The sequence below is a fragment of the Somniosus microcephalus genome, chromosome 4, assembly GCF_052327205.1.
Source record: "Somniosus microcephalus isolate GS21.2 chromosome 4, FLI_Smic_1.0, whole genome shotgun sequence".
NCBI lineage: Eukaryota > Metazoa > Chordata > Chondrichthyes > Squaliformes > Somniosidae > Somniosus > Somniosus microcephalus.
The window spans coordinates 240,638,497-240,663,957 of NC_140990.1; the positions used below are offsets into that span (position 1 = coordinate 240,638,497).

Sequence of the window (25,461 nt, forward strand, 5' to 3'; positions counted from 1 at the left end):
TATGCTGCCCATGCAGGCTGATGCATTGGTCAGCTTGACTTTCAGGCTGGATTTTGTCAATGGGGAGCTTTTGGAGGCGGGACTCCCACTTGTCGGGTTTTAGTGGCCAACCCATGCTATTTTCCCTTGATTGACCTTGTTAAGCCTGCCCAGTGGGCTTAGCAGGCCAATTAAGGAAAAGCCAGTTACAGGTGACATCAGCGAGTGACGTTTCATCTGTCAAGAGCTTTTGACAGATGAAATGTCATCGTTTGACAGCTCTGTGAAGCTGTCAAACACTGACAATCTGTCTTCTAAGTTGAGTCTTTACTCAAGACTCAATTAGAAAGCCTTCCTGAGCAGAAATTAGAGGCTGCAGCTTTTGACAGTTCAGCGGCCATTCTGCTTTTTGTGCCGGTGAGCTGAGGGTCTCCCGAGACCTGAAGGGAGGAAGAAAAGGTAGGTAAAACTTATTAAAACACTTTACACACACCTCACACACTTACCTCTGCACACATGCGCCCATCACTCACCTGCACACCGGACATCTCTTCCCCCCCCGACCCCCGCAGACCGACTGCCCGCCTCGCTGACCCTGGCGAGGTTCGGAGCCATCGGGAAGCCCACACTTTAGGGCTCAAAATAGGGATTAGCCAAAAAACTGCCGGTTAACTACCTGTTAACAGGCAATTAATTGGCACTAATCCCTTTCCCGCCTCGAGGAGACGGGACCCGGCGCGGGTCGGGGACCTGCCTCCTGGGAAGATGGCACAGAGGTGGGTTGGGGGTGGGATGGGTACCCATCCCCAGATTCTGCCATTTTCCCGGCAATCCTGCCTCCAAATCCGCCTCCCGAGGGCTGGCTAAATCGCCCCATCATCTCCTTTCCTACTAAAGAGTAACAGGGACATTACACTGTCCAATTTCACCATGTTGCTACATTGGAGAAAGTACAGATAGCCATTAATTGCTGCCATATGGCTACCTAGCCACCAAATCCCTGGCCATCCTCTGCCACAAACGTTTGCTCCTCTTCACTTGTGCACTGAAACCTACCCAGTGCTGTGACTTCAAGCTTACTAACTGCACCCTCCGGATGTATGTAGCTGTCTGATGCTTGCGAAAGTCGATGAGAGGCATGCGGGGTGCTGTTTGGTGGTGTCTTGTTCTGAGCCACTGGTAGTGTAGGCAGGCTCCTCTTTCAGGTTGCAAGAGATGTCTTAAAAAAGAAATGACGTTGCAATATATTCTATGATTATTTGCATGGTTATGCCTGAGTGGCAGTGAATTTGTAGGGGGAGAAGACATGAGGGCAGAATGGTACTAGCCCTGAACTTGACAGAGGCCTCATCTGCCCTTACTGCTCCATGCTCTTGTATGCAAGGATGTCTAAAGTGAGCTTCTCCAAAGGATTGTGATCTCTGAGCCAGCTTGTTTCCACATATATTATTTCCCATCTTGTCATGAAAGTGCGAAATATTCTTGAGATGTTGTAAGTTGAATGAATCCATATACAGGGGTATGTATTGCTGTTTTAAAAATTGTTACATGTTTTAAGATTCATTTTCTGTTCTATTTTGTGAATAAAGTTGTTTTTCAAAACAGAAACTAAGTGCATTTAAATCGTATAGTTGGGATATTTTGAGAGGAAGTCGTATTAGGTTATATTTGGCTGGGACTGGTGACGTCAGAGATGCAGTCAGGTTACCCACCCACCTGAGATCAGGTTTCATACATCAGCAGCAGCAATTAGAGCTTGGCAGCAATTACCTTCTCTTTGTCTAAACTTATGCTAGCCTGCTGTTTCCTAGCACCCATCTTTACATGGAAATAGTGCACCGCAATGAAAAGGAATTTTTGACGGCAGAAGTCTGGACTTTTGATGTTTTGGGATAGCAGTAGACTATTGGATGCACTTACCATGCAAGGTATGTCCCATATAATAAGCTATACTTCAGATTCTTTGTACTATGTATTAACCGTGTATTTATTGCATGTAAATGACTGGCAGAAGAAAATTGCTTTGTAATTTTTAAACTATGGTAAATTGAATGGAGGTTTTTAAGAGGTATTTTAACATAGCTTGCATTAAAACATTGATCTGCTTGAGATCTGCAGCTTAAGTTACTGAAACCCAGCATAGCCAAGCATAGCAACAAGTTTGAACTAGTTCAGGGTATATTTTAATAAAATTGAAGTACTGTGCAGCATGCTTATGAAGCAACCAGTAAATTGCTACATGTTTTTCAACAAGCCTCCTCAATATGTTGTATGTAATTTTTTTAAAAAGTGACCGGCTTAATCTTCAACCATTTGTGCTTTGTTTTTAAATTGTTTTTCTTGAATTCTGCCACTATCCACTTTTACAGCATCGACCCACATGATTTGCATGTGCAGAATATTATGTAAATTTGGTTTATTGTAAAATTTGTGACACTGGTAGGTAGCAGCGGAGTGTCGCATTAACATTGAGGAGGTATACCCATGATAAGCAGAGCTGGTGTGATGATGATTGATGTGTGCTGACAATTGTGAGGCACTAGGTGTTATTCTGTAATACCTTGCTCTTTGCATAAGTATTCTTCTGTTCTCTTTATGGACAGCTTTTTTTTTTAGTTGAAAAACCTTACCTGTAAAGTAATACTTTATAACTGGCTTTGGCGGAATCCTGACATAAAGTCAGCCCACCCACTTATCCTGCTCCTGACCCCATTGAAGTTTCAGGGGGCAGCCTTGTTTGAATAATTCTAGAGGGCTCCTATTGGGATTGTAATCTGCGCCAGGAAGCCCGCTGCAGGGGAGGGAGGAGAATCGGTGCTGAGCGGCGTGGGCACTTGTAGTAGTGGAGCATGTGCCCTGCCACTGCCAAGCAGAGCAATACTGGGAGACTGGTGTGATTTCAACAGAAAATTTTCTATCCTAAGTCATGAACTGACATTTGGCTGTGGTTTAACAATAGCAAATGGCATGAAAATATGTTTTTCAGATTATTTAAATGAGAAGTACATTTAGTTAATTTCATTATGGCAGATGTGGTTTAAAGTTGTAGCAAGAAAATGTAAATTGAAGTTGTAAGAAGTTGGATGGTTAAACGACTAAGCACCAACTTGTATTTTATAAATGCTGTTATAAAAGACATATTCTATAGTGCCATATAACATATATAATTTCTTCAAGAAACATTAAGTCATAAAGATAAAGTCACGATGTTAAGTCGGCCATTCAGCTTGTCCTGCTCCCTCTTCCAATAGAGACCTATAATCATATGATCATAGTATTTAACTGTCTCTTTGGTAGGCTCCAAATGTTTACCTCCACTACTTAATGCTTCTTGACATAGTCCTTAACTTGCTTTTTTTTTATATGTTTCTATTTATGTCCCTTTGTCCTGCAGTCATTATTTAACTTGAAAGATTACTCAGCATTAACCTTTTCTAATTCACATAGTATTTCTTACCCCACTATCGGTTTCCTGCTCATACATCTCCTTTCAAAGCTGAAGAATCCAAGTTTCTTTTTTAACCTTCTTAACTTAGTCCTCTGACACTAGGGAGCAGCCTCACCATCCTTCCAGGGCTTAAATATTTCCCTTGTGCCTTGGTGACCAGAACTGAATATAATATTCAAGATGCAGCTAGTCAAGAGAACTACATAGCTTCAATATGATGGCTTAGGCTTAAAATCTACAGATTTCACAATATAGGTCCAGTTATTTATATAGATTAGAAACAGTAGGGATCCTGACACTGATTCCTGTGGCACTTCATTCAATGGGGTAGAAATTGGACCTCATTGCACCTGTTTTATGTCAACGAGACCCAATTTCGGGGGCCAACATACAACGCCCCAAGGACGCCTGAAAAACATCCAGCCCAAAATTGGGCCAAGCCATTTTTCAGCTGTCCAAGGCGGTCACCTAAAACAGGTGTTAGGCTCTTTACAAATGTAAATTAGAGGCCTAATGCCTATTTTACGTCCCTTTACAGAAATTGGAACTTCCTATCATGGATGACATGCTCATGTTGTCTTCCTTAGCGAATATTCCCAGTAATCAGTCATTTAGTGCATTAACTATTTTTCAACCCTGTTTGCATCTTTAAGTGCTCTCAATTCTTTTTTGATTACCCTCATGCTGTTATAAATAGAAGAATTCGCTAATGTCAAATGTGGCTTCTCAAGCAATGCTCATTTCTAGTTCCCTCTTTGCCCCTCTGACTGGACTTTTACATTTCTTTGGACCTTCAGGTATTTTTCCCACTAATTCCCACACTTTTCTCCCAAGAAGAAGTGATCGAATTCCCATTTCCTACTTATTTCAGTTTGTATTGTCTTAGGTCACACTTCTTTACTCCACATTTATTAATCTCTGGTATGTACTTATCCTGCATGTTCAATAGAATGTCCTTAAACATATTCCATTTGTTCTCAAATGAAATGTTCTTGCTACTCCTCCCTAGTAGATCTGGTTAAGCTCTTTCCTCATTACAGTACCTTGAAGTTGACCCTTTTAAAGTTGTATACCTGAATATTGATTTGTGGTATTGATTTATCCCAGATCAAGTTAGATTTATACATCTTATGGTTGCTGTTGCCCAAGGATACCACTCCTTCCACACCCAGTCTGCTAGTTGGGTGACATTCTATTAATGGGGAACTTGAGTGCATCATTTCTTATCATTATTCCAACACTAAAGTTCATAATTTAGATTTTAGGGGTGAATTTCTTTCTGAAAATTACAGAGCCATATTAATTGCAATGGATTGAAAGCCATGGGCTGCATGTCAGTGATTTTCCAGGGTGTGTTTCCTCTCGGCCACTGCATTCAATTGGAAGTGCTCGGTCATGAAATCTACCCTTTTGAATAGGTATAGGAAGTTACATAGATTAACTAACATTCCCTTTCCCCTCCACTTTCTTCATATTTGAAAACAACAAATACTCATAGGAAGCTTGAATATCATAAAAGCAGAGGAAAAAGGTCAAGAGTTATCTTAACAAAGCCTGCCAAACACCGTTCTTCATGATTTGGAGCAGACACATTACAAGGAAACCTATGTGAAGATCATCATCCCCGCATTTCTACTTCATTAAACTGATATTCACAAGCTAACCACGGGATTCAGTAGTTAGGATTACAACAGTAACAACAGTGGACGATTTGAGAGAGGTGGTGATGGACTTAGAACTGGGTGTCATCAGCAGACATGTGTAAGCTGATCCCATGTCTGTGGATTATGTAACCAAGGGCCAGCATGTAGAGGGGGGTGCCAAGGATAGTTCCTTGGGGGATTCTAGAGCTAATGATGCAGGGGCAGGAAGAGATGCTATTGCTGCAGATGCTCCAACTATGATTGGACAGATTGGACTGATGAGAGTGGAATCAAACAAGGGTGGTCCCAATGCATTGGACAGTGGAGAGGTGTTGGAGGAGTATGGCGTGGTTGGCTGTGGCAAAGGCTGCAGAGAAGTCAAGGAGGAATAATGTGCCATGGTCATAGTCACAAATAATGTTGTTCATGACTTTCTTTAGGGCCGATTCAGTTATGAGGGAGGGGCTGAAGCCTGATTTTAAAAGAGCAAAAAATAGCTCCAGAGCATTGAGATTTGAGAGTAAGATTTTGAACAACTGCATACAAGTGAAGATTTCATTTCTTGTCGTTTCATCTCTCATTCTCCTTGCTTAACGCATGCAGATCTGCTGAATTGATTTAAATAACACTGCTGTATTCTAGGCCAGCAGTTTTCAAAGTTTTAATTTTGTGTTGGAGAACCCATGAAAATATTAACAAAATCCCAGGGACCCACTGACTGTCAGTTGCCCAAAGGAAAACAATGTTGTCGTTGTAGAAAGTGTTTTCTGTTAGTATACAGAAACAGAAATAACATGCTACTAAGTCAGTAAATACCAAAAAGTACAGAATATAATGACTGATGAAAATAAATCTGATATTGGGAACGCCCCCCGCCATATTCCAGAAACCCCAGTTTGAAAACTGTGTGCTAGGCCCAATGGTGACCATTTTGTTATCAGTCCGTGGGAGAAGACTTTCAGCAACATATTCCAGTAATACTGCCATGTTAAGCCAAGTTTACTCAGGAACCACACCAATCGTCAAGTACTGTGTCACCTTGGCTCAGTTGCTAGCACTATGTGGGAGTGGAAGGGTGGCGGGTGGAGATGCTACTTTTCGGATGAGATGTTGAACCAACCATAACCCAGTCAGTGGGTCCATTGGTTGTAAAATGCTTTGGGACATCCTGAGGGCACAGTAAAGTCATAAGAACATAAGAGCATAAGAAGTAGGAGCAGGAGTAGGCCATACGGCCCCTCGGGCCTGCTCCGCCATTCAATGCGATCATGGCTGATCCGAATCTAGACTCACGTCCACTTCCCTGCCCTCTCCCCGTAACCCCTAATTCCCTTGCCTGCTAGGAAACTGCCTATCTCTGTTTTAAATGTATTTAATGTTGCAGCTTCCACAGCTCTCTGGGGTAGCAAATTCCATAGATTTACTACCCTCTGTGAAGAAGTTTCTCCTCATCTCAGTTTTGAAAGGGCAGCCCCTTATTCTAAGATTATGCCCCCTAGTTCTAGTCTCACCCATCAGTGGAAACATCTTCCCCGAATCCACCCAATCAAGACCCCTCACAATCTTATATGTTTCGATAAGATCGCCTCTCATTCTTCTGAACTCCAATGAGTAGAGGCCCAACCTACTCAACCTTTCCTCATACGTCAACCCTCTCATCTCTGGAGTCAACCGAGTGAACCTTCTCTGAACCGCCTCGAGAGCAAGTATATCTTTTCTTAAATATGGAAACCAAAACTGCACGCAGTATTCCAGGTGTGGCCTCACCAATACCCTGTATAACTGCAGCAAGACCTCCCTGTTTTTATACTCCATCCCCCTTGCAATAAAAGCCAAGATTCCATTGGCTTTCCTGATCACCTGCTGCACCTGCATACTAACTTTTTGTGTTTCTTGCACCAGGACCCCCAGATCCCTTTGTAATGTAGCACTTTGCAGTTTCTCTCCATTTAGATAATAACTTGCTCTTTGATTTTTTCTGCCAAAGTGCATAACCTCACACTTTCCAATATTATATTCCATCTGCCAAATCTCTGCCCACTCACTTAGCCTGTCTATGTCCTTTTGCAGGTTTTTTATGTCCCCCTCACTCACTGCTTTCCCTCCCATCTTTGTATCGTCGGCAAATTTGGATACGTTGCACTCGGTCACTTCCTCCAAATCGTTAATATAGATTGTAAAGAGTTGGGGTCCCAGCACTGACCCCTGCGGAACACCACTAGTTACTGATTGCCATCCTGAGAATGAACCATTTATCCCAACTCTTTGTTTTCTGTTAGATAGCCAATCTTCCACCCATGCCAGTATATGACCCCCAATCCCGTGATTTTTTATCTTGATCAGTAATCACAGAAATCACAGAAACCCCACAGTGCAGATAGAGGCCATTTCGGCCCATCGAGCCTGCACCGACACATATCCCACCTGATCCCCGTAACCCCACGTATTTAATCCCCCGAACACTAAGGGTCAGTTTTATCATAGCCAATCAACCTAACCCGCACATCTTTGGACTGTGGGAGGAAACCAGAGCACCCGGAGGAAACCCACGCAAACACGGGGAGAATGTGCAAACTCCACACAGACAGTCACCCGAGACCGGATTCGAACCCGGGTCCCTGGCGCTGTGAGGCAACAGTGCTGTAATCTTTTGTGTGGAACCTTGTCAAATGCCTTTTGGAAGACCAGATACACTACATCCACTGGTTCCCCTTTATCTACCCTGTATGTTACGTCCTCAAAGAATTCGAGCAAATTTGTCAAACATGACTTCCCCTTCATAAAACCATGCTGACTCTGTCCTATTAAATTATGTTTATCCAAATGCTCTGTTACTGTTTCCTTAATAATGGACTCCAACATTTTGCCAACCACAGATGTTAGGCTAACTGGTCTATAGTTTCCAGCTTTTTGTCTACTTCCCTACTTAAATAAGGATGTTACATTAGCAGTTTTCCAATCTGCCGGGACCTTTCCTGAGTCCAGGGAGTTTTGGAAAATAATCACCAATGCATCCATAATCCCTACCGCCACTTCTCTCAAGACCCTAGGATGTAGGTCATCAGGTCCGGGGGATTTATTCGTCTTAAGTCCCATTATTTTACCGAGTACCATCTCCTTAGTGATTTTAATCGTGTTTAGCTCCTCCCCCCCCTCCCCCCCCCCCCATTGCCCCCTGTTTGTCCAGTGTTGGGATATATTTAGTGTCCTCTACTGTAAAGACTGATACAAAATATTTGTTCAGCGTCTTTGCCATCTCCATGTTCCCCACCACTAGTTTCCTGGTCTCATCCTCTAAGGGACCAACGTTCACTTTAGCCACCCTTTTTCTTTTTATATAGCTGTAGAAACTCTTGCTATCTGTTTTTATACAAGTTCTTCCCTTTTTCACTGTTTTGAATTGATGGTGGATAGGTTACCTTTCTTGTGTCAGCTCCTACCCTAAGATCCTTCCTTGCCATGCCCAGCACTCTGCAACAGTGGTTTGGACAAGGCAAGAGATGGAATGCATAATCTGACAAGGAGGTTTTAATGCTGTTATCAAGCCACTTCTTGGTTTCACCCCTACTTCTCTGCCATCATATCCTCCTTTGAACAACTCACCACTTCCATCCCTCCTGACTATCACTAAAATTCTTGTTGCGTACTGCCATCCTAAGCCCTGTGCCAACTTCCTCACTGAAATCATCTCCCTTCTCTCATTCTTTAGCCATGTCACTGAATAGGTAAATTCAGTTCTCAGTAGTATCTAAACAAATAACAGTTGGGTGATACAATATGCTACTCTACTTTTTACTTCGGGAACCTGCTTCAAGTTCATCCAAAGGGGATATAGATTTCTTCTGTGTGACAGCTTTTAAGGCTTCAAAATTCTGTGGCTTAGGGTAGTCTGGGTCTAATTTATTGTTACATGTGTATTCATAAACACAAAATTATCCTCTTTTCAAAGGTTTTATGAATAGTGATTTCAGAAAGAATAAACAGTTGAGGTTTGAAGGAATGAAGATGATATCATGAGGCAAACAATGAAAAGATGTTTAACTTCCCAGTGCTGAAACAATACACAATACAATTATAGCCAGCACAGTGGATCATTAAAGCAGAATCACAAAGTTATATATATTAGCCCAGAATTTGCGGTCAGCAGTGAAGTGACGGTGCTCGCCGCTGACCCTCAAAGAAATCTGCCCAAAAAAATCTAGTGATCTCTGTGGCATAAATTTCAGCTCTCCTGACATTAGCTTGAATCTGCCACCAAACCAAGTAAATCTCCAGTGTCCAACAACAGTGATGTCATCAAGCAGGCTAAGCAGCCAATCACTTTGAAGCATTCTCACAGACAGCAAACTAGGAAGTAAAATGCACAGGTTATAATTTACTTTTTATAAATTTTACAGAGAGCGAAATAAAGATTGGGACATACACATAGGATTAAGGTAGAAGCTGAAAAAAACTTTTTTTAAAGAATTATTATATTAAAAGCCATGTAATTCTTATCATAGTAAAGGAAAAATTTGACATTCCACAATATAAAATTAGTTTTTCAGGGGAGAGAACAAGCTTAGGGGATCCAAAGAAATTGCTTCCAGGAGAGAAGTCAGCAAAACCTTTCAATTGTCCTCTGAAGATTACGGACTGTTGTGATTCGTGGTTACATTATTTTAAAATGTTTAATTCAATTAAACTCTATTTATACTCTTTAATTTGGATTAGAATTGGATTAATCGTAGGTATAAACTGAAGCACATCATTAGCTTCATGTAAATAGATTTGGATTTGATACAAAATACATTTTACATTAATTAAATAATTTGTTCAAAACAACTGGGGAAATGTTATGCGATCTTATTACCTGTGGGACCTGGATTCAAATCCAGTCCAGATGAAGGGATAAAACAGCCTTCTTATACTAACCTTATTGTGCAAGTAAGACACATTAAATAATAATTGCTGTAGTCATGCTGACTGCACAATTGAGTGCTTTGAAGCACAGAAGATTATTGCACATGCACAGACAAGTATGCACTGCAGAGAATGTGCAGTATACACTTTGGACAAAGATGAAGCACCAGTGTTCCCTGTAAGCTGCGTTTTGCTCTGCGTGGCCTGTTTCTTTTAATGCGCGGTCCCTTTAAATTTCTGCGCATGCACGGTATTTACAATGTAAAAGCCGGTGAGCGGCCTGCGCGGGACCTTGCAGATTACTGCGCGGCCGCACATTAGCGAGAATATTGGAAGTACCAAGTGTATCCAGTCTGTATAATATGTTACACACACATCAGGGTTTAATTTCAATATAGCTTCAGAAGACTGTAGAAATTCAACCACATTATACCTACCTGCACATTACTTGCCAGTTGGAGGGTGTCTGTAAGGATCGTGATGACATCATGATATGCATGACTATAGAGGGTTGTGACTTTCACAGCTGTTAAATTGGTAACAACACAATGTTACTATACAAGCAAATTCCTGCTGGAACTTAATAGAGTTGGCATAGTATGAGCCATATTTGATTTGGTAGCTCCTTACTGATCTTTTTGTGCTGCACGACTACAACTGTAAATGTGGTGGGATAAGGACAAAAGTCTCCTCTGTCTTTTTGACATGAACAGTCTCAACACAACTCATGAAGGGCTTGAGTCCACAATAAAAGGCTGTTGATAAATTGCTACTAAATTAGCAGCTTTGTTTGAAAAAAAAACAAGAATGTGTGGTTCAGCAAACTTAAATTGTACCTGATTCAGGAATGGTTAAAGCTGACAATGTCTAGAAAAAAAATAACATCTTCCTTTCTGCCTGATTTTTTTGAATTAATCAAAAATTTATTTTAAAAATAGAATTGTCTATACTAATTATATACAATTTATAATTGTAGCTTATTACTACAGGTACACTATCCCTTATCCGAAAGCCTTGGGACCAGCTGAGTTTTGGTTTTCGGAATTTTTCGGATTTCAGAAGGTATTATTATAAGACTGGGAAATTTGTATTTAATATAAATTTTAAAAGTTCAGGCTACCTCTTGCGACTGTTCCGTGTCTCATTCCCCTTCCTGCTTCTCTGGAAAGCGGGATATCGGCTGACTCCTACTAAGCTGGCCCGCAAATCAGGTCGGGTGGGGGGGGGAGAAAAGAATATCGGACGGGCCGCGGTTCAGGTCGGGGGGGTGGGGGGGTCGGGGGGGGGTCCGGGGGGGGGAGTCGGGAGGGAGAAAAGAATATCGGACGGGCCGCGGTTCGGGTTGGGGGGGGGGTCGGGTCGGGTGGGGGGGGGGAGAAAAGAATATCGGACGGGCCGCTGCAGCTATCGGACGGGCCGCTGTATTGTTGGGTTCACTCTCCCGGTACCTCCTTCACACTGCCCGGCTAGGCCTGCAATCTCCTACCCAGGAGGGAACTCTGTGACCCTCTGCCCTGCTCAGTGTAAGTCGTGCGCCACTCTGGTCATGTCGTGCGCACGACTTACGCTGAACGAAAAAACTTTTGGTTTTTAGAGGTTTTCAGTTTTCGGAAGTTCGGATAAAGGATAGTCTACCTGTATTACAATAAAATGCATGATTTTTACACTTCAGATTATCTTAGCAAAGAGTATGGCAGTCCCACCAAGAGCTGATTTTCTGATTGCTTTAACTTTTCCTGTGATGTAAAGATGCCCAGTGTGATAGCTTCATGTGGATTAATAGGCACTGCAGCTGTGCAAGTTTAAAGTTTTAAAGTTAGGAAATTGTGCATCTCCTTCTATTGCTGTAGATACCTGTTGAATGTTATCAATGGGCTCAATAGTCATGGAAATTAAATGCATTTGAGAAGAATTGTAAAAATATGATAAACCTAATGTAATGTAGAGCACATCAAACTGAGTTGTGTTGAAGTGAATTAGTATTTTTGCAAAGTTTATTTATTTTATTTATTGATTCATGGGATGTGGGCGCTGCTGGCAAGGCCAGCATTTATTGCCCTTGAGAAGGTGGTGGTGAGCCACCTTCTTGAACCATTGCAGTCTGTGTGGGGAAGGTACTCCCACAGTGCTGTTAGGGAGGGGGTTTCAGGATGTTCACCCAGTGACGATGAAGGAACGGCGATATATTTCCAGGTTAGGATGGTGTGTGACTTGGAGGGGAATTTGGAGGAGGTGATTGTAGTGTATGTACCTTTAAGAGAGAACTACTTTTACAGCTCCTGTATACTGTAGTACCGGCAGTGACCACACCTGTATATAAACCCTGTGTAGGGATCTGTACTGTTAGTCTTTAGACTACCCTCATCCAGTAAACACCTGTTGATTGTTAATCTGCAGTCTCCGTCTATTTATTGAAGAACACCATACCTTAAGATTCACGGATTTAACAGTGGCGACGAGGTCGATTCGAACCTACCTGCAACTCTGCATTTCCTCCCAGGGATTCGCTCCTGGAGGACAGTGGAAGAAAGTCGAGGCCAGAAGCACGGGCGTCGACCACGAGCAACCGCCCAGTCATCTGGCAGAGAGTGAGCATCGCAGGGGAGGCTGTTGAGAGCTGGGCTTGGTTCTCCAGCCACGACGATCCAGCAACAGGCTGGCAACAGGTACAGCGCAGACCCTTCCCGGACAGCGGTGGCTGGAGCCGACCGACGGCACAGAAAAGGCCGAGCAGCGTCGATGGGGTAAGAGAGAGGGTAAAGCGCACAGGGCGCAGCCGGGGTTGAAGACTGAGCGGCGTCGACGGAAAACAAAAAGAGAGAGAGGGTAAAACACAGCCGGGGTTCAGGACCGAGCGGCGGCAACGAGAGAGGCGCACAGGAGAACGCGCAGAGCGCAGCCAGGGCTCAAGGGCTGAGCAGCGTCCACGGGGGAAGAAAGGAAACACGGGAGACGCCATTTGAGCCGCGGAGAAGAAGGGAGAGCGCGGGAGACGCCATTTTTGAAGCCGCAGCGGAGAAGAAGGGCGAGCGCGGGAAGAAGAGGAAGTGCGGGAGACGCCATTTTGAGCCAGCGGAGAAGAAGGGAGAGCCAAAGAGTGGCAGTGTCACAGCGTTCGACAATGAAGTCGAAGATTGGGCGACATATGTGGAACGCATTGAGGTGTACTGCAAGGCAAATGAAGTGCCAGATGCCAGGAAAGCACTGGTTTTGTTGAATTCCATGGGTGCAAAAACATACGGCTTACTGCGAAACCTAGTAACCCCAGAGAAGCCAGTGGATAAGGATTTTGAAAGCATAGTGGAAATCCTACAGGACCACTTAAACCCCACACCACTGCTGATAGCAGAAAGATTTAAGTTTCACAAAAGGAACCAGCATAAAGACGAAAGTAATGCTGAGTATTTAACGGAACTGCGCAAGCTATCGAAACACTGCCAGTTTGGAATGGGACTAGCAGATACGTTAAGGGACAAGTTTGTGTGTGGGCTTCAAAGTGAAGGAACCCAGAAACGGTTCTATCAGAAAAGGATCTTACGCTGGACAAGGCTTTCAGCATGGCAGTATCACACGAAGCAGCCACACGGGGCGCTGCAGAGATACAACGGAGACCGCAAGAATATGGCACCAATGAAATGTCATATGGAGCAGGGAAGTGTTATCGCTGCGGCAGAACAACACACGACCAGAAGGATTGTTGGTTCAAGGACCAAGTGTGCAGACAGTGTGGAAAAGCAGGACACATAGCAAGAGTCTGCAGGTCGGGGAAGAAAACCAGCAGCAAGAAATTTCCACAGGAGAAGTACAAAGAGGTACATAAGGTGACGGAGAGTAGTTCAGACGAACAGAAAAGTGATACAGACTCCGGAAGCAAGGAGCTGGGTTGTCTGAAACTACATAATGTAATCAAAATGGAGGATCACCAAACTATCTGGGTCCTGCTCAAGATAGACGGAGCCCAAGTGAAAATGGAATTGGACACAGAATCAGCCCTAACAATCATAAACCGAAGGGACTACAAGCGGCTATTCTCACATATACCCTTGAGAGATCCAGAGATTGTCTTGAAGACGTACACGGGGCAAAAAGTCTACCCCAAAGGAAAAATAAGGGTGAACGTGATATACAACGGCCAGGAAACACCAAAAATGGACCTATATGTATTGCCAGATGGAGGACCACCACTACTAGGACGTGAATGGATCCGGAAGATACAGTTAGATTGGCATTCCATACAGGCACTGACGGTAGAGGCCAAAAAGGATGACGACGTCACACCTGGACGACTGTCAAAAATGCTAAATGACGCACAAGAAGTGTTCCAGGAGGGACTCGGAACACTAAAAGGCATAACAGCGACGATTAAAATAGAGGAAAACGCAAGCCCAAAGTTTTTTAAGGCCTTATGCGATCCGCCCAGCCGTCGAAGCAGAGCTGGAAGGTTTGGAACGTTCAGGAGTACTGTCCAAAGTGGACTGGAGTGAGTGGGCTACACCCATCGTTCCTGTAATGAAGAGGTCGTTGAGTAATACGCCTGGGGAACCAAAGAAGGTTCGCATCTGTGGGGACTTTAAGGTGACAGTGAACCCAGTCCTTCACACGGTACAATATCCGCTTCCGCGGATTGAAGATATTTTCGCCTCGCTATCTGGAGGAAAACGCTTCACTAAGATTGATCTGGTCCAGGCGTACCTGCAAATGGAGGTAGAAGAAGCCTTGAAACAACACCTCACGATCAACACTCACAAAGGTCTCTACCAATACAACTGGCTGGTGTTCGGGGTAGCATCAGCTCCGTCTATTTGGCAAAGGGCAATGGATCAAGTCCTGCAAGGGATTCCAGGGACCCAGTGTTATTTGGACGACATCCTGGTCACGGGCGAAAATTACAGTGATCACCTCGCCAACCTGGAGCAGGTGCTCACTAGATTGAAGGAATATGGGCTACGAGCTAATCGCCACAAATGCGAGTTTTTCCAGAAGCAGATCTCGTATTGTGGCCACGTTATTGATGAAGAGGGGTTACATAAGTCCCCTGAAAAGATTGAGGCAGTAGTCAAGGCTCCAGCACCGGAAAATGTGTCACAACTGAGGTCGTTCCTCGGGCTGGTGAACTACTACCATAAGTTCTTACCAAATTTGTCTACAGTATTACACCCACTGAACACCCTACTGCAAACGGGGGCACCATGGAAGTGGAATGACGAATGTAAACGAGCTTTCCAGAAGTGCAAAAGAATTGATCACATCAAAAGAGGTGTTGGCTCATTTCAACCCAGCACTACCACTTCGGTTGGCGTGTGATGCATCACCCTATGGTATTGGAGCGGTGCTGTCGCACAAATTTCCAGACGGGTTGGAGAGGCCAGTAGCCTTTGCATCTCGGTCACTAACCTCAGATGAGCGCAACTACGCCCAGATTGACAGGGAGGCCCTCAGCCTAGTATGGGGAGTGAAAAAGTTCAACCACTATCTGCACGGGCAGAAGTTCACCTTGCTGACTGACCACCAACCACTTGTCTCCATCTTTAATCCAAAGAAGGGCGTTCCGGTGATGACTGCGCAACGGCTACAAAGATGGTCCCTTTTTCTAGGGGCGAACCAATATGAAATAGAGTATAAGGGCACGAAACAGCATGGAAACGCTGATGGGCTATCACGCCTGCCACTGCCTACTACGGAGGAAGTACCAGCAGTGGACCCTGTTGAAATATTTTATTCAACCATAATTGAACGCTTGCCAGTAACTAACGCGGATATAGAGAAGGAGACCCGAAATGATCCGACACTGTCTTGGGTATATGATTTGACGGTGAAGGGATGGCCAACACATGGCGACTCACTGTTGCCAGCATTCTCATCCAGAAGAGAACAGCTGTCAGTATGCCAGGGGACAGTGATGTGTGGATCCCGAGTGGTAATTCCACCCAAGTTAAGGGAGAGAGTGCTCATTGAGCTTCACGAAGGCCATCTGGGAGGGGTGAAAATGAAAAGCCTTGCTAGGGCTTATGTGTGGTGGCCGGGGATCGATCAGCAAATTGAGGACCTGACAAAGAGCTGCTCAGGATGCCAGAAGGTCCAAAATGCACCACCACATGCCCCTCTACACCCATGGGAGTGGCCCTCCTCTCCATGGCAACGGGTGCATATTGATTTTGCTGGTCCATTCATGGACTCAATGTTCTTAATAGCAGTGGATGCGCACTCGAAATGGCCTGAGGTGAGAAAAATGTCCTCCACCACTACGGAGAAAACGATTGCAGTCCTACGGACCATATTTGCCAGGAACGGCTTGCCAGAGCAGATTTGCTCTGATAACGGACCACAGTTTGTGTCCGAAGAGTTTCGGAAATTTATGAGAAGGAATGGGGTAAGGCATTACACATCCGCCCCGTATCATCCAGCCACAAATGGATTGGCTGAGAGGTTCGTACAAACCTTTAAAAAGGCAGTAAGGGCCATGTGCGATGACGACATTCCACTGCAGCATAAGGTGGACAATTTCCTGTTAGCCTACAGAAATGCGACACATGCAGTTACCAACCAGACCCCGGCCATGATGTTCTTTAACCGAAGGTTGAGATCTCGTCTGGATTTGCTCAGACCAAATGTGCGAAGAAATGTTGAGAATAAGCAATTCCAGTACATCAATGAGAAGCCGACAAGGAGCTTCAATGTAGGACAACCAGTCTTGGCCCGCAACTACCGAACAGAGAAATGGCAACCCGGAATGATATGCACACGGCAGGGGCCACTAATGTGGATGTTGGGGAGAACATTGTGAGACGCCATGTCGATCAGATCCTAGCGTCACAGGAAAGAGTCAACCCCATGTCTCGCGTACCTGGTGATGAACCCGACATACCGATAGCATCTACCCCAGAAACAGTAGCATCGGGAGCTGATGAACTAACCGACGACAGGGGGCCAGAATCGCCTCCGCACCAAGAACAAGACACTCAGGAAAGGCGCTATCCAGAAAGGATCAGGAAGCCGCCCCAAAGACTGAATCTATAAATTGACTATTTCAGTTAATGTGCATGTTAAAAGTGTTAACTGTTATTTGAATGTTATGGTACTGTTAATCTAAAAGGGGAGGAATTGTAGTGTATGTACCTTTAAGAGAGAACTACTTTTACAGCTCCTGTATACTGTAGTACCGGCAGTGACCACACCTGTATATAAACCCTGTGTAGGGATCTGTACTGTTAGTCTTTAGACTACCCTCATCCAGTAAACAGCTGTTGATTGTTAATCTGCAGTCTCCGTCTATTTATTGAAGAACACCATACCTTAAGATTCACGGATTTAACAGTGATGGTGTTCCCATGCGCCTGCTGCTCTTGTCCTTCTAGGTGGTAGAGGTTGCGGGTTTGGAAGGTTTTGTTGAAGAAGTCTTGGCGAGTTGCTGCAGTGCATCTTGTAGATGATACACACTATAGCCACGGTTCGCCAGTGGTGGAGGGAGCGAATGTTTAAGGAGGTGGATGAGGTGCCAATCAATTGGACTGCTTTGACCTGGATGGTTTGAGCTTCTTGAATGTTGTTGGAGTTCTCATTCAGGCAAGTGGAGAATATTTCATCACACTGCTGACTTGTGCCTTGTAGATGGTGGAAAGGCTTTGGGGAGTCAGGAGATGAGACACTCACCACAGAATACCCAGCCTCTGACATGCTCTCTTGTAGCCACAGTATTTATGTGGCTGGTCTAGTTAAGTTTCTGGTCAGTGGTGACCCCAGGATGTTTTGGTGGGGGATTTGGTGATGGTAATGCCTTTGAATGTCATGGGGAGGTGATTAGACTCTCTATTGTTGGTGATAGCCATTGCCTGGCACTTGTGTGGCGCGCGCGTTACTTGCCACTTTTCAACTCAAGGCTGCATGTGGGCACGGACCACTTCATTATCTGAGGAGTTGCGAATGGAACTGAACACTGTGCAATCATCAGCAAACATCCCTACTTCTGGCTTTATGATGGAGGGAAGGTCGTTGATGAAGCAGCTGAAGGTGGTTGGGTCTAGGAACTCCTGCAGCGATGTCCTGGGGCTGAGATGATTGGCCTCCAACAACCACAGCCATCTTCCTTTGTGCCAGGTATGACCCTAACCAGTGGAGAGATTTCCCTTGATCCCCATTGACTTCAATTTTACGAGGGCTCCTTTGTGCCAGACTCAGTCAAATGCTGCCTTAATGTCAAGGACAGTCACTCTCACCTCACCGCTGGAATTCAGCTCTTTTGCTCATGTTTGACCAAGGCATGAATGAGGTCTGGAGCTGAGTGGTCCTGGCAGAACCAAACTGAGCATCGATGAGCAGGTTATCAGTGAGAAAATGTTGCATGACAGCATTGTCGACGACACCTTACATTACTTTGCTGATGATTGAGAGTAGGCTGATGGGGCAGTGATTGCATTTGTCCTACTTTTTGTGGACAGGACATACCTGGGAAATCTTCCACATTGTCGGGTAGATGCCAGTGTTGTAGCTTTGCTAGAGGCAGTGCTAGTTCTGGAGCACAAGTCTTCAGCACGACAGCCGCGCTGTTGTTGGGGCCCATAGCCTTTAATGTATCCAGTGCTTGATATCACGTGGAGTGAATCGAATTTGTTGAAGACTGACTTCTATGATGGTGGGGACCTCAAGAGGAGGCTGAGATGGATCATCCACTCAACACTTCTGGCTGAAGATGTTTGCAAACACTTCAGCCTTGTCTTTTGTACTCACCTGCTGGGGTCCGCCATCATTGACGATGGGGATGTTTATTGAGCTTCCTCCTCCCATTAGTTGTTTAAAAGACCTCCACCATTCATGACTGGATGTGGCAGAACTGCAGAGCTTTGATCTGATCCGTCGCTTGTGGGATCGCTTAGCTCTGTCTATAGTATGCTGTTTCTGCTGTTTAACATGCATCTAGCTCCACCAGGTTGGCACTTCATTTTTAGGTACGCCTGGTGCTGCTCCTGGCATGCTGTTTTACACTCTTCATTCAACCAGGGTTGGTCACCTGGCTTGATGGTAGAGTGAGGGACATGCTGGGCCATGAGGTTACAGATTGTGGTGGAATACAATTCAGCTGATGCTAATGGCACACAGCACCTCACGGATACCCAGTTTTGAGCTGCTAGATCTGTTCTGAATCTATCCCATTTAGCACAGTGGTAGTGCCACACAACATGATGGAGGGTGTCCTCAGTGTGAGGACGGGACTTCGTCTCCACAATGACTGTGCGGTGGTCACTCCTACCATGGACAGATGCATTTGTGATAGGTAGATTGGTGAGGACGAGGTCAGGTAGGTTTTTCCCTCATGTTGGTTCTCTCACCACTTGTCATAAGCCCAGTCTGTATATATGTATTTAATGGCTCAGTCAGTAGTGGTGCTACCGAGCCCCTTTTGGTGATGGACATTGAAGCCCTCTACCCAGAGTACATTTTATGCCCTTGCTACCCTCAGTGCTTTTTCCAAGTGGTGTTCAATATACTTGGTAGGTATTGATGGAATATCAAAAGTACTGATTCATCAACTGAGGGAGGGCAGTAGGTGGTAATTAGCAGGCGGTTTTCTTGCCCACGTTTGACCTGATGCCATGAGACTTCATGGGGTCCGAGATCAATGTTAAGGACTCCCAGCGCCACTCCCTCCCGACTGCACACCACTGAACCCCGCACCCCTGGTGGGTCTGACCCGACGGTGGGAAAGGACATACCCATGGATGGTGCTGGAGGAGTCTGGGACATTGGCTGAAAGATATGATATTGTGAGTATGACAGTCAGGCTGTTGCTTGACTAGTCTGTGGGACAGCTCTCCCAATTTTGGCACAAGTCCCCAGATGATAGTGAGGAGGACTATGCAGAGTCAACTGGGCTGGGTGAGCCTTTGTCATGTCCAAATCCGATGCCTACGTTGATCCTGAGTGGTCTGTCCGGTTTCTTTCTTATTCTTTTTTGTCGCAGTTTGATATGACTGAGTGACTTGCTCGGCCATTTCAGAGGGTAGTCAAGAGTCAGTCACATTGCTGTGGGTCTGGAGTCACATCTAGGCCAGACCTAGTAAGGACGGCAAGTTTCGAGACTACTAGTGCAGTAACATAGCCACTATGCTACTGTATCCGATGTTACCTATCAAAATATTGGGTTGATAGGAACTAAAGTTTTCTGTGCTCTGGTGAAACCTTTTGTCCAGACGATATTGCTGCAGTACAAATATCTGTTTAGCAAGCAATATTTTATGTTGTTAGCTTAATTTGAACTTGATATGTATTGATGGAACATCAGAAGTACTGCAGCAGCCATGTCAAATATTTCAGGTTATGATGAATTGCTTTATACTTTACATGTGCTAAAATATGCGACCTGAATGCAAGATTAGTCCCTTCTAACCAAAAATATTCATCTAGCAGCAGTGGTTGCTGTTCTTGTGTCAGATCTCTTTAGAATTATGGCTGACACAAAATCTCAAAGCTTGTTTGGTCTTGAGTTTGAAGCTAAACTAGTGCTTGTGAACTTTTGTTCTCGGACAGGTCTTTTTTTCTGTAGCCCCTTCTCGGCGTTTCCAGTCCAGATTCTATTCTCATTCCTCTCCTTCTCCCCAGTGACGTCCTTGCCCCTCTTGATAAATTCTCACTTCCCGTGCTCCTATTCTTATTCCCACTGGGCCCATTACTGCTTCTTCCTGATCAGCTCCAGCTTCCCTTTACTGAGCTTTAACATCAACTGCCCCCAGCCCAATACTTATTTCTCACCACATCTGCTCTCTGGTCTTGCCTGCAGTCAGCTTCATCCTCCTGCTGCAGTGAAATGAAATCTGATGTACCTGTGAGCTGGGTACGATGGATTTCATCTTAATATAACATTTTTTAACAAAAAGGTAAAATGCAAAATAAGAAATTGTACAGAATGAATGTGAAACAAAACAATCTATTAGTTTATATCCCTTTTATATCCTGTTTTTGTACAGAGGTGTAAAAATGTTACTGCCAATATTGTAACAGTAACAAAGTAATTAAAAGTTGAAAACACCTCTTTTGACTCTAAAAAGATTGAATAATTACAGTGATATGGCCCAGTCTTGATTAGTCTAAATAGGTTTAATAAGCAGTATTGGCAGGCAGGAATTTCATCTTGTAAGCACTTTCTATGACATGAACTTTCCGATGTGATCACCTGCTTGAACTAAGAAAACCAACGTAAAAACCAAAATACTGCAGGTGCTGAAATCCTGAAATAAAAACAGAAAATGCTGGACACACTCAGCGGGTCAGGCAATACCTATGGAAAGAGGAAGGTAGAATTAGCCTTTCAGGTCGATGATCTTTTGTCAGACCCCTATTCGAGATTAAAAGTCAGAAATTTTTAACAGTGCTATTGCAGGAGATGCTTTACTTGAAGGGATAATTACTAGCCCTAGCCCATTTCGGGCTACCTCAGATCAGGCGTATTCCCCAGACATTCACCTTCAACTAAAGTTAAAAATAGCCAAATTCTATAAGATGCTAAATTGGGTCTAAAGGTTCAGACTATCTCTCCCTAAAGGAAAGGAACGACGTGAAGATGTTACTGTCCTCCGGATAGCACTTTTAATAAGTTTAGACTGTAACCTTCTGGATATTATGAGGGTCTGGAATACCCCCCAGAATTCTGCAACTTCTCACAAAAGAGTATACAGAAATTGAGTTCGCAAGTTTGATACAGAAATACTACTTGAGACAATTCTAAAAATATATAGATTTATTTAAGAGCCGACATACAGTTGACAGCTTGTGAGTCAATCACAACTTTAACAGTTCAAAAACAAATAGCTTACATTTCTTATCCTCAGAGATCCTTATTCTGAAATCTTAACTTCGTACATTTTTACATTTCTTATTCTTAATTCTAATCCAGAATATCCACCAAAATCAAATTAAAAGTATCTTGATCCCCGAGACTCAGAGTTAAAAACTTAGAGATGCTTCTGAAGAGTGAGAATCGCTTTGCCCCTTTCCAGTGACTTCTGACTGTCTATCTGAAAAGCTCTATTTTTATACCTTTTTTAGTGGTTTATCCTTTGAAGTTTTCCACTGGTGTAAGCTAATTATCTCTAGTCATCTTCCTGTTGACTTTTTTCTATTCTTACTGTCAAATCAGCTGCCAACTTTTAGATTTGTGTCTGTTGTGTAGGTGTTTCAAAATGTATCATAAAAAACAATATGACAGTGGTATTTATTTGATGCCATTCTTATCGAAGGACTTCCATTCAATTCTTAATATTGGCTTAACTGTTTATAATCAGACGTCGTGACTCCTATGTGTTCCAAGTTCAACACTGTAGTGTCCGTGTGTAGATAAAGACACTGAAGACAGGAGTTGGTTCATAGGTATTTACTAAGCAAGTCTGGGGGGGGGGGGGGTTCTAAAGGATATACACAATACACAGGCTTATATAGCCCAAGTGGCAATTACCGGCATTACGCACACCTGGGGCTCTTAAAGGCACATACACCATAATTGCTCTTAAAGGCACATACACCACAAACACAAACACAATGTAATTGCTTGGTGTCATCTACTGAAGTCATATCTTCAAAGTGTTGGTATCATATTTACAGTATGTCAATTAAAGACACTTCAGCTAGGGTGTTTGTTTTCCTAGCCATCTTAGTTGGTTATATTATATCATGTTTCCTGTTTCATTTGATGTTACTTTTACAAAGGCACATGTTTTTTTAATATTCTGTGTTCCTGTTCGAAGTGTTAGTTTTTAACACTTTACTTGGGTCATTCCATTGTGTTTCTCCCAAACTCCAGACCTTCTGGAAGTGCCAAACTGCTATTTCAATAGGGCCATTGTTTTAGTATTTTTAACCAATTCCCATTTCAAAAGCTTGTGGTGTTTACAACTTTTGTGTTATCAAACCATCCCATCTCAGAAGCCTGTTTGCACAGCTTGTGTCGTTGAGGCTTTAGATTTTTAAACCCAGTATATCATGTATTAATAAAATCAGAATTCTGTTCATAGGATGGTGTATCTCTTGGAATATGGCTTTTTCCTTTACATACTGTGGACTGTTCCATTTCTAACTGGACTTGCAGCAAGGTCATATGAGGGAAAGTTCTCACTAGCCACAATCCTAAGAATTGCCTTGCTTCAGTGGCTATTGTTTGACATGAGAAGCAAAATTTAGAACATATTGTAGAACTTCATTCTGAAGCAGGTACAGTTCTAGACTGCAAAATGAATGTTTTGGATTATCAATATGAAATAGATGAAAAAGTATGCAGACTGAAAACTCTCCAGCACCATGGAATGCAACTCCAAAAGAGTACCCTGCCCCCAAAAAATAGTATTTTAATTTTATGAGCACATTTAATTACAAGCTTATAAAATGGACTCTTGTACAGCATGAGATAGGAGAAAGTAGGAAAGTGAAATTTGTAGGAGCACTGATAACCTAATCTGCATAATTATATAATTTGTTTCACAATGTCATTACATTACATTCTACTCAATGCAATTTTGTAAATTATACAGATCATAGAATGGTTACAGCACGGAAGAAGGCCATTTGAACCGTCGAGCTCGTGCTGGCTCTCTGCAAGAGCACTTCAGCTACTCCATCACTCCCCTGCCCTTTCCCCGTAGCCCTGCAAATTATCCAACTCCCTTTTGAAAGCCGTGATTGAGTCTGCCTCCACCGCCCTTTCAGGCAGTGCATTCCAGATCTTAACCACTCGCTGCGTAAAAAAGTTTTTTCTTATGTCGCCTTTGGTTCATTTGCCAACCATCTTAAATCTGTGTCCTCTGGTTCTCGACCCCTCTGCCAATGGGAACAGTTTCTCTATCTACTCTGTCCAGATCCCTCATGATTTTGAACACCTCTATCAAATCTCCTCTCAATCGTCTCTGCTCTAAGGAGAACAGCCCCAGCTTCTCCAGTCTATCCACGTAACTGAAGTCCATCATCCCTGGAATCATTCTCATAAATATTTTCTGCACCCTCTCTAAGGCCTTAACATCCTTCCTAAAGTGTGGTGCCTAGAATTGGACACATACTCCAGTTGAGGCCGAACCAGTGGTTTATACAGGTTCATCATAATTTCCATGCTCTTGTACTCTATACCTCTATGCATGAAGCCCAGGATCCCATAAGCTTTTTTAACTGCTTTCTCAACCTGCCCTGCCACCTTCAATGATTTGTGCACATATACCCCCAGGTCTCTCTGTTCATGCACCCACTTCAGGATTGTACCCTTTAGTTTATATTGCCTCTCCTCATTCTTTCTACCAAAATGTATCACTTGGCACTTTTCTGCATTAAATTTCATCTGCCACGTGTCCACCCATTCCACCAGCCTGTCTATGTCCTCTTGAAGTCTATCACTATCCTCCTCATTGTTCAGTATACTTCCAAGTTTTGTGTCATCTGCAAATTTTGAAATTGTGCCCTGTACACCCACATCCACGTCATTAATATATATCAAGAAAAGCAGTGCTCCTAGAACCGACCCCTGGGGAACACCACTGTATACCTTCCTCCAGTCCGAAAAACGACCGTTCACCACTACTCTCTGTTTCCTGTCACTTAGCCAATTCCGTATCCATGCTGCCACTGTCCTTTTTATTCCATGGGCTTCAACTTTGCTGGCAAGTCTATTATGTGGCACTTTGTTGAACGCCTTTTGGAAATAACTTGTAGTTCTATTCACAAGCACAAACAAATTGTGACTTCATTTTTTTCTCTTTCTTTCTCCTCAGTCTTTACTTTATATTTTTATTCCAGATCAGCAAATGATTTTATTCTACTCATTATTTCCTTCTACTGTCTTTCCCATTATTTTGGCTGCTCTTTTTTCTGAGAAAGTTTTTTTTTAAATAAAGGATTTTTAACATTTGGTAAGCAGAAGGATGCCATGGAAAAGGGGTTCCTTTCTGTTTTAAAGTATAAAATAATTATATATTTATCATTTCATCTGAGTAGTAGCTAGGTCCAGGCATTGGATGTTTAAAGTGGAAGCCATGGCTGCTGCTTCTGATAAGATTTTCTCTCTTTGACATGACTGCTTGAAGCTAAGTGAATACACACATGAGGGGCAGGAGAAATTGGACTGCCCGACAACAACTAAGTTGAAAGCCGGCAACTTCCAAGTGTGCAGAGTGCCGCCTAAAACAAGCTTCGGCACCTTGAATATTCAGAGCACAGTCCTAACTCCCTGATACAAATTGATCATCAACTGGGTTAGGGTTAGGGCTGCACATGCTCTGGCCAGTTGTTCCGGATCATCAGCAGTCTGATCAGTGCTCTTCAAAGGGACCACTGGAGGCCACTCATGAAAAAGTAAGGAAACTTTTTTATAGTTACATTTCTAAGGAGCCAGCAGGAGCGAAAGTGCTCCTCCTGGCTCCACAAAAATACCGTGGGCCACTTATCTTATCGGGGCCCGGAGGGGCAGGGGTTTCCGCCTCTACCACACTGGCTTCCCCCCCTTCCCACCTGCGAAAACCTTCCAAA

General features: G+C 43.7%; 1 protein-coding gene across 14 annotated transcripts in view; it reads left to right on the forward strand.

Annotated features, from left to right (window-relative positions):
• Nucleotides 1-25,461, forward strand: part of znf385b (zinc finger protein 385B) — a 588,958-nt gene that overhangs the window by 387,040 nt on the left and 176,457 nt on the right. Inside the window, exon 1 of one of the 14 annotated variants that reach the window (XM_085985991.1) lies at nt 1,071-1,907. The exons of the other annotated variants lie outside the window; for them this stretch is intronic. Coding sequence (XP_085842117.1) covers nt 1,862-1,907 — 46 coding nt within the window. The 5' untranslated portion in view covers nt 1,071-1,861. Of the gene's footprint in view, nt 1-1,070; nt 1,908-25,461 lie in introns of those variants that run through there. 14 annotated transcript variants of the gene reach the window in all.